This window comes from Amblyomma mixtum, chromosome 7, assembly GCF_055824585.1.
Source record: "Amblyomma mixtum isolate Tamu chromosome 7, ASM5582458v1, whole genome shotgun sequence".
Lineage (NCBI taxonomy): Eukaryota > Metazoa > Arthropoda > Arachnida > Ixodida > Ixodidae > Amblyomma > Amblyomma mixtum.
The window spans coordinates 153,110,900-153,127,604 of NC_143018.1; the positions used below are offsets into that span (position 1 = coordinate 153,110,900).

General features: G+C 49.6%; 1 protein-coding gene across 1 annotated transcript in view; it reads left to right on the forward strand.

Annotated features, from left to right (window-relative positions):
• The first annotated feature begins 369 nt into the window (after nucleotides 1–369).
• Nucleotides 370–16,705, forward strand: part of LOC149337890 (uncharacterized) — a 37,605-nt gene continuing 21,269 nt past the window's right edge. The window contains exons 1-3 of the mRNA XM_089554539.1: nucleotides 370–460; nucleotides 8,209–8,337; nucleotides 8,377–8,984. Coding sequence (XP_089410665.1) covers nucleotides 370–460; nucleotides 8,209–8,337; nucleotides 8,377–8,984 — 828 coding nt within the window. The remainder of the gene's footprint in view (nucleotides 461–8,208; nucleotides 8,338–8,376; nucleotides 8,985–16,705) is intronic.

The window sequence follows — 16,705 nt, forward strand, 5'->3', positions numbered from 1 at the left end:
ATGACAGGGGCACTAAATGAGCCTTCTTACGAGCTTCGGGACGAAAGCATTTATTTTTAATTTATGTTTTTTTATTTTCTTCCTAATACCCCACCTACTCATTAACATAGAGTCGTAAAGGAACGCATAGCGTAGTTCACCTTTATTCGCTGAGAAGCAACGCAGATTTGTGGCTTCTGTGCTTGTGTGATGGCTCATTTTGTTAAAATGGCCCTGGGTCCACACTTGGCATGAGGACATTGATGCTCAGACACCAAGAATGGTTTTAGAATATGATTTAATGAATGGATCTCCCTTGATGCCGCTTACGGGAAAATGCAGTAAGGCTCGTCCACGTCGGGGCTGTCAGCTTGTCGTGGGACGGGCTCGATGAATGGCTGGATGTATGCTGCTGCCGGGTTGGGGATTCTTCGCGGCTGTGCGGCTCTCGTTCTCGGCCAGGCGTTGGATGAGCTGCCAGGTATCGAAGCGTGCTGTCGGAGGCCGAACGGGAGCGAAGGCTAGACCCCGGGCTCCCTGGTCCATGCGCCGCCCCGGTCTTCTGCTTTCCTCCGTCTCGACCGCTCGCTCGAATCGTCCGTCTCTCCCCTGTTCCTCCCGTCGGCTCCCCCTTTTAAGCCTTTTGCTTCTTTCTTTCTGCAGCCTCCCCCTTCGCAGTAGCCGCTGGCTGCTTCTCGCCGCCCCCGCGGCGCCGCCCGCTCGCCGCTTCCTTTCGTTCACTCCGCGCAGATCTCCCTCCTCGTGACAGCGTCGAGCCCCCTCCGCGGCGACACGACGCCAGAATGGCGCGGCCAGCCGCTTCCCGGGAAAGTCGCTGACCGGGTTCACTCCGCGCAGCTCTTCCCTGGAATCGTCGTGACAGGCTTAATCCCCACCGTAGGAGTCGACGACGGTCATCCTATGCGCTATGTGGCCTGGCCGCTTCCAGGGAGTCACTGACCGGGTTTGTGCGGGCGCTGGTGTACGCGCACGAATTGTCACTCTTGCTTCGCGATCGGAATGTCCTTGGTTCAATTTCGCGCACCTTCGGATATTTTCTTCCCTTGCTGATGACTTGGTAGGGGTTTTCTGGATCGAATTTCCTGCACGCTGGTCCTTAAGGGTAACGGAGTGAATTCCCAGAGAAATCAAGCGTAGCAGGGGGTGGCAGAAAGTTAGGTGGGCGGATGAGATTAAGAAAGTTTGAGGGGATGCGGTGGCGGCAACTGTCAAAGGACAGGGTTAATGCGAGAGATGGGAGAGGCATTTGCCCGGCAGTGGCCGTAGTCAGGCTGATGATGATGATGATTCCTGGACGCTGACAACGACGTCGGTTTCGTTGCTAATGGGCCACGTAAGGCTTTCGCCTGAAAATATTTCGTTCGATGCGAATCATGAGAGTTCCTGTTGCGATGGCCGGTGGTGCATCAACGCTTCGCAGTATGCCGGAAAACACAGCGACGCATCTTCATGCGTCGCAAGAATTGCGTGAAGTGCTCAACCGTGCCAAAAAGACGACGTTATGAAAATTCATATTTAAGATGTTTGGCTCTAAAAGGCTGTTTTGATAACGTCGGTTTAGGTCATTAGCTCCCATGTAATATCTAGCACACAACGCAGGAAAGATTTCCTGGGTGTTTCCCAGGATTTTCCATGGTTTGCAGTGTTTTGTGTCGTCTGTTCTCCAACCCTGTATACGTGGCTAACGCTGTTGGCGAGAGATTTCGACTTGAAATATCCTAGTGGGGAAAGCTGTAGAAGAATGGCGACTTGAGCCAATCGGATGTATCTCACCTAAAACATAGCACACAGTTGAAGGACACAGAACACAATGCTTGTAGTGTCTACTCTTACTTTTTCATTCATCCATGAGCCCTATATTTTGTTGGGGAAAGCTGTGTCTGACACTGAGGACGCATAAGACTCTGGTTAAACACTCCTTTACTTTGTTTCAGATGAACACACAGTCGTCGAACCCGAGCCTAGGTGTGAGCTCGGTGGTAAGTTACCTGTATTTTATTCACGAGCATCTTTCTGGATCTTAAGCATTCGAACTCGTGTGGCACTTCATGACACAGAGCTTCATACCGAACCGGACTTTAGAAAAGGCAGTTTTGTAGGAGGAGCTGATTGACGCCATCTTGACTTCTCAGCAGGATCCGTTCTCCGCGCTGAAAGCTATAGAGCAAATTTAGGGAACAATACCATGTTTAGTTCTACCATGCAGATATTCTTCTTCTTCTTCTTCTTCTTCACCTCTTTATAATGTCCCCGCAGGGAGGCGTCTGCAGCATGCAGACGTTGGTGAGTGGCGACACCACGGGGTTAACCCGAGCATCCGCAGGGACATCCCCGCAGGGGGATGATGGTGAACAATGCGTCACCACGGACCCGAGCATCCGCGCTTAGCCGTGCGTGGCATCGCCGTGTCCGGGGAAAAGGGGATCCTGGTGGTTGAGCTGATGCCGAGCGTTTGGACCCTTAAGGCCCCTCGGCGGAGGCAACACACCACTTTGGCCCCAGCTTCCTGTAGACGGCACCTCCGGCCTGACCCGACCGGGGGAAATCGGCAGTCGCCTTTTCCTGTTCTCCTCTCCATCTTTCACTTTCCTATCTCCTTTCTTACAACTCTCCTGTATCCTCCTCCCTTCTTGGTTCTTTCCTCTTTTTCCTGGCGGCGAGGGTTAACCGTGTGTGACCAACTACCCTGTGTTGAGTCATATTAGGTTATAGTTAAGGTGTACAGCTGGCGTGGGCAGGACTTTCTTTCAAGTTCCTGTCGCGTCCCCTTGTTGGACTCCATGGTGGGTGGCTGGCACCATGACCGAAAAACATTAATTTTTTATGGCTCCCCCCCTTTCCAAACTTGATCGCTCTCTAAAAAGAGTGCGGAACGAAGCAGAGAATTTTTTTTCGAAAAAGAAAGCAACATTTGCCAAATTCCATGTCATCCACAGTGAAGTTCAAGATAAACAGGCCAGAATTCTTTCTCCATTCATGGTATCGAAATGCTTAACAGAAGCTTTGGGCCCCGGCTACAAAGTATCAAAAATGACCAGTGGCGATTTATTACTGGAACTCCGAGAAAATGTCCAAACCACCAAACTCTGTAACATAGTGTCTATTGGGGACACACCTGTCTCCATCACTGCACACCGATCACTCAACACTGTCCGTGGCGTCATCTCAGAAAATGATTTTCTACATCTCACAGAGAAAGAAATGCTGGAAGGACTCTCAGATCAAAATGTCATAGATGTATACCGCATCAAAATCCGCAAGGACAATAAAGAAATAGATACCAAACACCTAGTTCTGACTTTTAACACATCCACATTGCCCGAAACCATCGACGTTGGATACCTCAAAGTAAATGTAAGACACTACATCCCTAACCCCCGAAGGTGCTTTAATTGTCAACGGTTTGGCCACGGATCACAGAGTTGCCGCGGCCGCAAAACTTGCGCGAAATGCGCGTCAAAGGACCACCATTCTGAGGAATGCGACGCAGCTCTACGCTGCGCTAATTGTGAAGGAGACCACGCTGCGTACTCCAGGGCGTGTCGGTCCTGGAAAAAGGAAAAGGAAATCATCACCATTAAGACCAAAGAAAACATTTCATTCAAAGAAGCCAGAAGGCGTTTTGCACTTAACAGCACATTCTCCTTCACAGCGAAACCAAACTTCGCTGATGTGGTGCGCAGGGGCGTAGCACCACACAGCACTCCGGCACCTGCCGCGGCCAGTTCTACTGCGCCTGTAGCAGGGCCACCCACGCCCCAGGCAGGGACAGCGAAAGCTGCTCTGCCAACTCCAAGCCAGGGAGTGCCGGCCCATGGGTCGACATCCCGCAGGACTTCCCCCCGTCGGGGGAGGCCTGACACAAACACATCCGCGGCTTCCCCGCGGTCTTCCAGCACCTCCAGTGAGGTGATGGAGGTAACTCCCGATCCGCCCGCTTTGCAGCGGCGGAACAGCTCTCTTGAGCGGAAAAAAGGCAGGGCCACCATAACGGCCCCAGAACATAAGTAAACCCCCAATCGTTCATACCCCAAACATAAACATGGCTTTTATAGTTCAGTGGAACTGCCGAGGAATATTGAGAAATTACGATGACATAAAAAATATTTTAGGGTCAATGTCACCCGTAGCCTTATGTCTCCAGGAAACCAATCTAGGTCCACAACATATGAACATCCTGAAGCATTATAAAACTTTTAGACGCGATCGTGAGCAGGCAAATAGACTCTCGGGAGGCGTCGCGATTGTCATACAAAGCGGCGTCCCTGCTCAAGAGATCAGGCTGAAAACAAAACTTGAGGCAGTTGCAGTCAGCATTGTCAGCTACAAAACAATTACAATCTGCTCTGTATATATTCCTCCACATCTCACAATAGCAGTCCACGATCTACAAGGCCTCATTGATGAACTTCCAGAACCATATTTAGTAGTCGGGGATTTTAACGCTCACTCCCCTTTTTGGGGAAGTGAGCGCTGTGACTCTAGGGGTCAAATAATCGAAGATTTTATCCTCACAAACAATGTATGTCTTTTAAATACAGGAAAAGCCACCTACTGCTCCCCTGCTTCGGGGAAAATGACCTTTTTAGATTTGTCTTTTAGCTCACCTTCTGTTTTTAATGATTTTAAATGGGATGTCATTGACAACCCATATGGCAGCGATCACCTCCCTGTACTAATCACTTTAACATCCCCACCGGAAATAATCCCTACAAGGCCACGGCGCTGGAAGCTTCACCTCGCCGACTGGTCACTTTTTACAAAAAGTGCCACACTAGAAAATGAATTTTGTGACCACCTCAGCACAGATGAAATTAATGAGAAGTTTACTGAATGCATAATATCGGCCGCAACACTCGCTATACCACAAACAACAGGACTTGCACAAAAGAAGCACAAAGTGTGGTGGACAAAAGAATGCACATTAGCAAAAAAACAACAAAACAAAGCCTGGAGCGCTCTGCGTCGATATCCCACTGCAGAGAACTTACTTACCTTTAAGAAGGCAAAAGCCAGAGCGCGGTATGTGCGAAGGAATGCTGAGAAAACCTCTTGGCAGAAATGTGTCTCCTCAATAAACAGCTCAACAACATCAAAGAAAATGTGGGAAAAACTTCGTAAATTTACTGGTGACCATACCCCTTTTACACTTCCTCTCTTGACAGCACCCGGGACACAAACATCTTTAGAAGAACAGGCCAACATTTTGGGCGAGCATTTTGCTGAGATCTCAAACTCATCGAACTACACAAACACATTTCAGAAACACAAAGCAATAGCTGAGAAACAAAGATTCCCATCCGGAGCAGGTATACATGAGGATTACAACCAGCCTCTCACACTACAGGAATTAAAAATAGTATTATCTTCTGGAAAAAAGACAGCACCAGGACCAGACAACGTGCATTACGCTATGCTTGCACATCTCTCCGAGGCTGCTGTACAGGCACTGTTAAAATTCTTTAATAAAATCTGGATAACTGGACATATACCTGACGAGTGGAAAAAAGCAGTCATAATACCTTTTCTCAAACCCGGAAAACCACCAACAAGTCCTAGCAGTTATAGACCAATAGCCCTCACCAGCTGCATTGCTAAATCTTTCGAAAGTGTAATAAACATTAGACTAACCTTCGTACTGGAATCTCGGCAACTACTAGATAAACACCAATGTGGGTTTAAGAAAACATGCTCCACCACAGATCACCTTGTCCGCCTGGAAAACATCATCCGGGAGGCGTTCATCCACAAGCAGCACTGTATTGGGGTCTTCTTCGACTTGGAGAAGGCCTACGATACTACGTGGAAGTTCGGCATCCTCCGTGACCTAGCAGAGCTAGGTATCCGCGGCAGGATGTTGAACTGCTTGAACGACTTCCTGGCTAACCGCACATTCCGAGTCCGCCTAGGAGCAACTCTCTCCATGACTTTTACCCAAGAGAACGGCGTACCCCAGGGGTGCATTCTAAGCACGACACTCTTCATAGTCAAAATGAATTCCTTAGCTAAAGTAATACCCAAGTCCATAATGTATTCAGTTTATGTAGATGACCTACAAATAGCATGCACGTCCTCCAGTATATCAACCTGTGAGAGACAAATACAAATCACACTAAATAAACTAGGTTCTTGGGCAGACAGAAATGGATTTAAATTTTCCCCTCAAAAAACAGTAGCTGTTCTTTTCTCATTGCGACGAGGCCTACAGGTCGATCCCAGTCTATACCTGAATCACACTGCGCTACCAATTAAACAAGAACACAAATTTTTAGGCCTAACTTTTGACAAGAAACTCACATTTCTACCACACATTAACAACCTAAAAAAGAAAGCTTCTCAAGTCCTCAATATCTTAAAAGTGCTCTCACGGAAGCGGTGGGGGTCCGATAGAGCAAGCCTTTTACAAATATATCGCTCTCTGGTGCGCTCCAAGCTGGACTACGGGTGCATAGTATATGGTTCGGCAAGAGCATCCTACTTAAAAAGATTAGACCCCATTCATAATCTTGGTCTGCGCCTATCATCTGGAGCATACAGAACGTCACCAGTAGCCAGCCTATACGTTGAAACTAATGAGCCCGCTCTTGAGGACCGAAGAATCGCACTAACATGCACATACGTCTTAAAAATCCGTTCTCTTCCGAAACATCTCTGCCATCCGGTTGTCACCAAGTGCCCATCTAAAAGATTATTCATCAACAAACCACATTCTATCAGACCATTACTATTGCGCTTTGAAGACAAATGTGAAGAGCTAACAGTACTAGACTGCTTACCGAATATTGCACAAAGGAATGAATATTTGCCACCATGGTACAGCCTGCCTTCAGTATGTGACTTCACAATGACACATTTAGATAAAAAGCAAACGCCAAATGATTACGTATTACAGGAATTCTTTGCACTACAAGAAAAATATGACACCTACATTGAATTTTATACCGATGGCTCAAAAACAGAAAGTCACGTTGGAAGTGCAGTAATCCAAGGAAAAAATAAACAGATAATGCGACTACCAGACTGCGCATCGGTTTTTACTGCTGAGTGTTATGCCATCTTTGCAGCTGTAGATAAAATAGTAAGAGAGAATATCAAAAATAGCATCATTTACACCGATTCCCTGAGTATGCTTAAAGCACTGCACTCCAGAAATGCAGCTGAACCTATAATAGGAAACATCATACATAACATAGTTAAAATCACAAAACAAAATCATAACATTAAATTCTGCTGGGTTCCTAGCCATGTTGGAATTGTAGGTAATGAGAAAGCAGATGTATGCGCTGCACAAGCCCGGAATGGCCAAATAAAGCAAGTGAACATACCGCACAGGGATTGTTTAAAGTTTATATACAGTAAACTCAAAAGTAAGTGGCAGGCTGCATGGCAAGAGCACGTAAACAACAAACTACATTTTGTGAAACCAATTTTAGGGGAATGGCAATCATGTAGGCATCAAGAACGTTTTACCGAAGTTATTTTATGTCGGCTCCGCATTGGACACACCCACCTCACGCACAGCTTTCTACTAACCAAACAGAACAAACATCTTTGTGACATGTGTGGTGCTGAACTCACGGTGAACCACATTTTAATTTCATGCATAAAACTAGAAGAACTAAGAAAGAAATATTTCACAACATTTTACAGGGAAAGCATCCCATTACACCCCATGCTACTCTTAGGTGATCGAGCACTGGTTGACATTTCATGTATTTTTAGGTTTCTCAAGGAAGCCAACGTTTTAAACAAACTCTAAGTACTTTTAAAAAGCTTCACCATTAACAAAAACTCTAACCTTGTGTTTGGCGCATCATAGCCTCAGTTGCTTTTGCGCCATTAAAATCAATATAACTATAACTAACTTTATAATGGCACATACCCACGTGGGGGGATTGGCCAAGGTGTTGTGGTATACATAAGAAAATTTTCATAGGATTAAACGTGAATTTTGAAAAATGCGGATATTGACACCGTCCATTCATCGTCGTCGTTCTACTAGACCCACGTGAACGCGGAATGCGCGCGCGAGCTGGCCTTAGGAAGAAGCCGAAGTGTCTGGCTGCGAATGCTCCGCTTTTGAGACCGCTACTGACGTCCGCTGCAGTCACCTACTTTGAAGTGTCCAACCGAGCCGGACGTACTGTACCACCCGTGACATCTGGTGGAGGTGCTGTGTAACGCATTCCATGCCTCGGACTCCCCCAGCAAGCAGGGATTCAAGTCCTCGAGGGTCATCTGCCATCGAGGTGACGCCTGTACACCACAGTAGCCGCCGGCTCCAAGGCCTTCAACCCGAGTTTGGGCTTCTGGAGTCTCGCTCAACACAAGTGGTTCGTTCAGCGCCATCGTCGACGACCATCCAGCCCGAAATAGGCATGCAGACGACGATTAGTTCACCTTCTGTTGTGCTGCAGCAGCCTCGGGAGCCACCGATCTTACAAGGTTCTCCAGTCGAAGACCCGGAAGACTGGCTGGAGAAATTTGAACGCGTAGCCCGGTACAACAGATGGGCGGAAGACTCGAAGCTTCAACACGTGTTCTTTTCGCTGGAGGGCGCAGCTCGTACGTGGTTCGAGAACCGGGAGTCGTCCATAACGACATGGAACGTATTTAAAGACCAGTTCCTGAAGGATTTCACTACGGTGATTCGAAGAGAACGGGCCGATCTGCTTCTTCAGTCCCGAACCCAGCTACCAAATGAAAGCATACTGGTATACTTCGAAGAGATGGCAAAGTTATTTCGTCGAGCTGACCCGGACATGACAGAGCAGAAGAAACTCCGGTACCTTATGCGAGGTGTCAAGGAGCAAATCTTTGCCGGACTTGTTCGCAATCCACCGAGAACGGTCGCAGAGTTTCTGTCGGAGGCAATCACCATGGAGAAGACACTCGATATGCAGTTGCGGCAATACGAGCGTCAGCCTTTGGCCATGACTGCGGTAGCCACGGACATCAGTAACACCCACATGCTTCGCGAAACCGTACGAGCTATCGTTCGCGAGGAGCTCCAGAAGCTGTTCCCTACTACGCCGCCTGCGCCAACGGTTTCTGCTCTATCCGAGGTTATTCGGGAAGAGGTGCAACAGGCGCTTACAACACCAGCTCCCTTCCAGCCGTCCACAGCCCCACCGCGAATGACATACGCCGCTGTTGCTCGTCGCGCACAACCGCCGCCGAGTCGTCTTCAGGAAACCCCGGCCTCTTTTCGGCCGCCATCACCTGCTCGTCCTGCTCTATCGTATCCCCGTAACAGTGACATCTGGCGCACTCCCAACTACCATCCTCTCTGCTATCACTGCGGTGAGCCGGGTCACCTGTACCGCCACTGCAGGTATCGTCAGATGGGCCTGCCGGGGTTCCCTGCAGATGCACCCCGTCCGCAGCCTGGGCAGCGACCCAGAGAACTCAACGATTATCTGGCCGAATCTGCCGGTGGGAGACGCAGGTCGCCATCTCCACGTCGTCGGTCTTACGGTGACTTTCCTCGGGGAAGGTCACCAAGCCCCCGCCACGAAAACTAAAAGCAGCAACCTTTGAGGGGGAGGTTGCTCACCGACGAAATGTAACAGACCCTCCTACGCCGCAACTAGGTGGCCACCCGATGCCACGACCGAATGCCGTCCAACACCGTGAACCGCCGACTCTACGTGAATGCCACCTGACGTATCGAAATGAACCCGCACCGCAGCCGTGACCGAACACCGCGCCGTACCTCTCACACGACGTCTACGACAGCAAACCTGAGCATTTCCCTCGACGGAACAGACGTCACTGCACTCGTCGACACAGGGGCGGATTACTCTATCCTCAGTGGAACTTTCGCCGCCACTCTGAAAAAGGTCACCACTCCGTGGATGGGCCCACAGATTCGTACAGCCGGGGGTCACTTAGTTACACCGACCGGGACTTGCACATCAAGAGTAGCAGTTCAAGGCGCAACCTACCTGGCAACGTTCGTTATACTTGAACATTCTTCACGTTACGTCATTCTCGGCATGGATTTCTTGACCGAGAATGGAGCGGTCATTGACCTCCAGTCAAAGGCCGTGTGTTTCTCCACAGAGAATGCAATACACAGAGATCCAGACCATCCGACCGCACTTTGCATCCTGGATGACCACGTCACCATCCCACCTCGTTCGAGTATTATGGTTTCTGTCGGCGCCAAGACTGTGCGGAATTTCGAAGGCGTCGCGGAAGGCAACCAGATCTTGCTTTTTGCCAGGAGCCTTGCTGTCGCCAGAGGAGTCGTTAATCTCGTCGACGGAGAAACAGAAGTGCTGATAACCAATTTCGGTGGTGCACACCAACATCTGAACGTGGGAACCGTTGTGGCTCACGTTGATGCCATCCCCCATGTCAGCAGCACACCCAGTATTTCCACAATGTCGTTGTCGCAACAGCAGAGCCCAGTCACTGGTTTCACGTTCGACGTCAATCCAGCACTCTCCCCGACGCAGCAACAACAAGTTAAAGATCTTCTTCTGCGCTACGGCGACACCTTCTCGGTATCATCGCGTGTTGGACGAACTCACCTAACGAAGCATCGCATTATTACGGACGATAACGTGCACCCTCTCCGACAGTCCCCCTACCGAGTGTCTCCCGCTGAACGCGACGTTATTGGCCGCCAAGTGAAGGAAATGCTCCGCGACGACGTAATTCGTCCTTCCCGGAGTCCCTGGGCAGCGCCAGTCGTCCTCGTGAAGAAGAAAGACGGAACATTGCGGTTCTGTGTAGAACCGTCGCTTAAACAAAATCACCAAAAAGGATGTCTATCCTCTCCCCCGGATCGACGACGCTCTGGATCGCCTTTGTAGCGCGAAATACTTTTCTTCGATGGACCTCAAGTCAGGTTACTGGCAAATTGAGGTCGATGAGCGGGACCGTGAAAAAACAGCTTTTATTACTCCAGATGGCCTGTACGAATTTACGGCCATGCCCTTTGGACTGTGCTCTGCACCGGCAACTTTCCAACGCCTTATGGATACCGTGCTTGCCGATTTAAAATGGCAGACGTGTCTCGTCTATCTTGACGATGTTGTCGTCTTCGCCCCGACTTTCCAGGAGCATCTTCACCGCCTCGAATTGGTCCTACAAGCAATAAGGTCTTCTGGACTCACGCTCAAAAATGAGAAATGCCACTTTGCGTATACAGAGCTGAAGGTCTTAGGGAACGTTGTGAATCAAGCCGGTGTTCAGCCTGATCCTGAAAAAACAACAGCTATTGCCCATTTTCCGCCGCCGCAAGACCTGAAAGCTGTCCGCCGTTTTCTTGGATTGTGCGCGTATTACCGTCGCTTCGTGAAAGATTTTGCTCGCATTGCCGAGCCGCTGACGCGCCTAACACGGTCGGACACACCTTTCAGATGGGAAGCAGCGCAAGAAAATGCATTCCGCAGCCTTCAAAGCCTCCTGCAGGCACCTCCCGTTCTGGCTCACTTCGACGTCAACGCCGACACGGAGCTCCATACTGATGCCAACAACATCGGCTTAGGTGCTGTCCTGGTCCAGATCCAAGCGGGTCAAGAACGGGTCATCGCTTACGCAAGTCGGTGTTTGTCACCAGCCGAATCAAACTATTCCGCTATCGAGAATGAATGCCTTGCCATTGTATGGGCCACTTCGAAATTCCAACCGTACCTTTACGGCAAAAATTTTAAGGTGGTGACCGATCATCATGCCTTATGCTGGCTCGCAAGCCTTAAAGACCCGTCCGCTCGCCTCGTCCGATGGGGTCTGCGGCTCCAGGAATACGACATGACTGTCGTGTACAAATCCGGGCGCAAGCACTCTGACGCCGATTGTCTGTCCCGCGCCCCAGTAGATCCTTCTACCGACGCCTGTAATGATGACGACATCTTACTCAGTGCTCTCAGTGCCTCCTGCCTCACTGACCAACAATGCGCCGACCTCGAACTTCGAGATGTAATGGAATTTCTCAACGGCAGCAACACGACCGCCCCACGCGCTTTCAGGCGCGTGTTGCCTTCTTTATGCATCCGCAATGGTCTTCTGGTCAAGAAAAATTTCGCTCCAAACAATACGCAATACCTAATCGTTGTACCGGCTAGCCTGCGCAATGAAATCCTCCAGGCCTCCCATTACGAACCCACTTCTGGACATTTGGGCATAGCGCGTACGCTAGCCCGAATCCAAGATAATTACTACTGGCCTCGTCTCCGTGCTGATGTCACTCACTACGTCAGAACGTGCCGAGCCTGTCAGCGTCGCAAGGTACCGTCAACCAAACAAGCTGGGTTCTTGATGCCCATTAGACCACCTACAAGGCCCTTCCAACAAATAGGAATGGACATGCTGGGTCCGTTCCCACGTTCGAACTCTGGCAACAAATGGATAATTGTCGCGACGGACTACCTTACCCGCTATGCTGAAACGTCAGCTCTACCCAGCGGCACCGCTTTAGAAGTCGCCAAGTTCTTCGTGCATCAGATCGTACTCCGCCATGGGGCACCTGAAGTGCTGATCACTGACAGAGGCCCTGCGTTCGTGGCTGAGCTGCTGCAGGAGATCTTGGTTTACCCTTTCTGAACCCTTTCTGACATGATTTCCATGTACGTCGATATTGAACACAAAACGTGGGACGAAGTGCTTCCTTATGTCACCTTCGCCTACAATACGGCCATGCAAGAAACAACGCAGATGTCCCCATTCCACCTCGTCAATGTCGTGCAGTGACGACGATGCTCGACGCAATGTTGCCACACCTGGACGACTCTAGCCTTCACACTGATACCTACACGTTCCTGGAACGCGCCGAAGCTGCTCGCCAACTGGCCAAAGTTCGAATTCAGGACCAACAACTTCGAGATGCAGATCGCTACAATCGGCGCCGTCATGACGTCCATTATGCGCCTGGCGACCGCGTGTGGGTGTGGTTTCCCATTCGGCGACGAGGACTGAGCGAAAAACTCCTCCATCGCTACTTCGGACCATACCGCGTGGTCAGGTCATTGGGCGACCTCAACTACGAAGTCATTCCCGATGGATTTCGGAAGTCCCGGCGGTCTCCGTGCCGTGAAGTGGTTCACGTGGTCCGCCTGAAGCCTTATCAGGAGCGGTATCCTCGCCCACTAATCCCGTTCTTTCCTTCCGACCTCTCCACTCACTCCCAGCATCGGGACGATGCTTCTTTTTGCCGGGGAGTAATGACACCGTCCATTCATCGTCGTCGTTCTACTAGGCCCACGAGAGCGCGGAATACGCGCGCGAGCTGGCCTTAGGAAGAAGCCGAAGTGTCTGGCTGCGAATGCTCCGCTTTTGGGACCGCTACTGACGTCCGCTGCAGTCACCTACTTTGAAGTGTCCAACCGAGCCGGACGTACTGTACCACCCGTGATAATATAATGATTGGTTTGGTTTAATGGGGTTTTAAGTCCCAAAGCGCCTGAGCCTATGAGGCACGCCGTAGTGAAGGGCTACAGAAATTTCGACCACCTGGGGTTCTTTAACATGCCTTTACATCGTTCAATACACGGGCCTCTATAATTACGCCTACATCGAAATTCTGCCGCCGAGACCTTGATCAAACCCGCGTTTTTTGGGTCAGCAGCCGAGCGCCATAACCACTGTGTTACCGCGGGGGCGGGACGCAGATATAATAAGGAAAAAAAAAAGAGCAAAACGATGAGGCAGCGTATGAGTATCGAGAGTTAGCAATAGTGAACTAATACTGCGTCATTAGTCACCTAACTTGGCTTTGTTCCCTTCCTTACCCACTATTTTCTCTGCCTTTTCCTCAATGATGCATCTGTAATTTCCTTTGCATAGCTCCCTTCGTTGCACTCAAATTAACTTCTACCCTTCTGTTACGCTTCCATGTCTCTGTCCCATATTAAGTTAGTGCCTGTAGAGTACAGTCCGCGTCACTCTTTCGTTGAGCGCTCGAGCGGCGCACATCCCCGCAGAAAAACCGACACCTTTTCTCTGCGATTTAGAAGTAGCGCTTGCTTTCAAGTACAGCTCAATAAATTTACACGCATATGACGAAGAGCACTTTGCTTGGAAACTATGAGCTGCTTTCTATTTTTAGTTTTCATTGCACGGACTACACTGCCCGAGCACTCTATACAAGGGTGACGCAGACTGTACAGCTTTTACATGCTTTTCTGTGGAAGAAGAGTAGTAAACTTGAATTATTGATTTGAGAGTGCGTGCCAGAGTTCACTCCATCCCATTCTTAATCTTGTAGCTAATTCACTATAGCGGTCCGGATATGCGGTCCATACTGTCCTAAGTACATCTATTCCCTTACCAATTCACACGCTTCACTATCTACACTTGACTGCTGCTCCCTTCCGAGACTGTTGAGCATTTCCTTAGTTTCTTGCATATTAATTTTAAACCCGCTATTCTATGCCTGCCTAGGTCATTCATCATGCTCTGCTTTTCGTTCCCGGAGTTACTTGGCAACGCACTATAATCAGCGAATCGCAGAACGCTAATGTATTCTCCGTTAATTCTTACCCCTTACTCTTCCCAAACCAAATCTATGAATAGCTCGTAATACAAACGCCGAAGGGTTCTGCAGAGATCCTGTATCCTGACACCCTTCCTTAATACGATTTTATTTTTTTCGCCACTGCAAATCTGCGGTGGTCGCGCAGGCGCAATAGATATTTTGCAGTACTTCTAAATACTCTTCTTCTACACCCTGGTTCCTTAAGGCCTGCTTAGTAAGCTTATCGGTGACCTTATCGGTCTTTAATTTTTTAAGTCTTTTACGCCCCATTTATTCTGAATTAAGATTAGGGGACTCTCGAGGTCATAAGGCATTGTGCATACAGAGTGGCTACATTATCTAGCACAATCTTCTTACCGTCCTTCAACAGATCTGCTGAGTGAAGTTCGCGGTGCTGTAGTTTGTTTACCGCATCCGGTCGCGTTATGGGAATGCCCATTACGTTCTTTTTCTTGGGCCCTCCGCACAACCACACAGGAAGGGGTCAGTCAACCCGGCGGGAGAAGAGGGGGCGCCGAATGGCGGGGGATTACAGGAGACGTCAAACTCCCCTCATGGACTCAGTCGTTAGGCGGCATCCTGTGTGCACGTGTGTACGGCGAGGCTGACCCGCGCCACAGTGCGTGGCTCTTTGTACCATGTCTGCAGCGGCATGCTTTGACATATTGTCACGCTAGCTGCAGGCATGAGGAGCGACGACGAGAAACAGATGAGTTGAAATGGCGTTCCTCGAACTTGGCGGCCACCGGACGTTGGGAAAGCGAGTGTTCGCGAAGCTCGCAGCGGGAAAGCATAATTATCCGAAATCGTGATGGTGGAAAGTGTGCATATGTGTACAGTGTCGCGATGAGTTACCTTCTTTCCCCAATCATTCATTGGTTGTGTTATTCTTTCCCCAATTGCCGATTTGTGGTATTTTCCTTTCCCCAATAAGTTATTGGGTGGATATTTGTATAGTACTTGATTGGTCCCCCGCAGGGAGGCGTCTGCAGCATGCAGACGTTGGTGAGCGGCGCCACCACGGGGTTAACCCGAGCATCCGCAGGGACATTCCCGCAGGGGGATGATGGTGAACAATGCGTCACCACGGACCCGAGCATCCGCGCTTAGCCGTGCGTGGCATCGCCGTGTCCGGGGAAAAGGGAATCCTGGTGGTTGAGCCGATGCCGAGCGTTTGGACCCTTAAGGCCCCTCGGCGGAGGCAACACACCACTTTGGCCCCAGCTTCCTGTAGACGGCACCTCCGGCCTGACCCGACCGGGGGAAATCGGCAGTCACCTTTTCCTGTTCTCCTCTCCATCTTTCACTGTCCTATCTCCTTTCTTACAACTTTCCTGTATCCTCCTCTCTTCTTCATTTTTTCCTCTTTTTCCTGGTGGCGAGGGTTAACCGTGTGTGACCAACTACCCTGGGTTGAGTCATATTAGGTTATAGTTAAGGTGTACAGCTGGCGTGGGCAGGACTTTCTTTCAAGTTCCTGTCGCGTCCCCTTGTTGGACTCCGTGGTGGGTGGCTGGCACCATGACCGAAAAACATCAATTTTTTCTGGCTCCCCCCCTTTCCAAACTTGATCGCTCTCTCAAAAGAGTGCGGAACGAAGCATCAGACTTTTTTTCGAAAAAGAAACCTACATTCTCAAAGTTTCATGTGATACATAGCAACAGTGACCAAAAGCAAGCTCGAATAATATCCCCATTTCTTGTAACCAAATGTTTAACAGATACCTTAGGGCCTGGCTACAAGGTATCCAAAATGTCCAGCGGCGACCTACTCCTCGAACTCCGTGAGAGCATCCAATGCTCGAAACTCTCAAACATTGTTTCCATAGGGGACATCTCTGTCTCCGTGACTCCCCACCGATCTCTTAACACAGTTAAAGGCGTTATCTCAGAAGCTGACTTCATCCATCTAACAGAAACCGAAATGCTTGAAGGACTTTCTGATCAAAATGTAATTGACGTGCACAGAATCAAAATCCGCAAAGACAACAAAGAAATAGACACCAAACACATGGTCCTCACGTTTAACACCAGCAGTTTGCCCGAAACAATCGATGTTGGATACCTGAAAATCACAGTCAGACACTACATACCCAATCCCCGCCGCTGTTTTAACTGTCAGAAGTTTGGCCACGGCTCGCAGAGCTGCCGCGGCCGCAAAACCTGCGCGAAATGCGCTTCGAAGGACCACCCTTCTGAGGAATGCGACGCAGCCCTACGC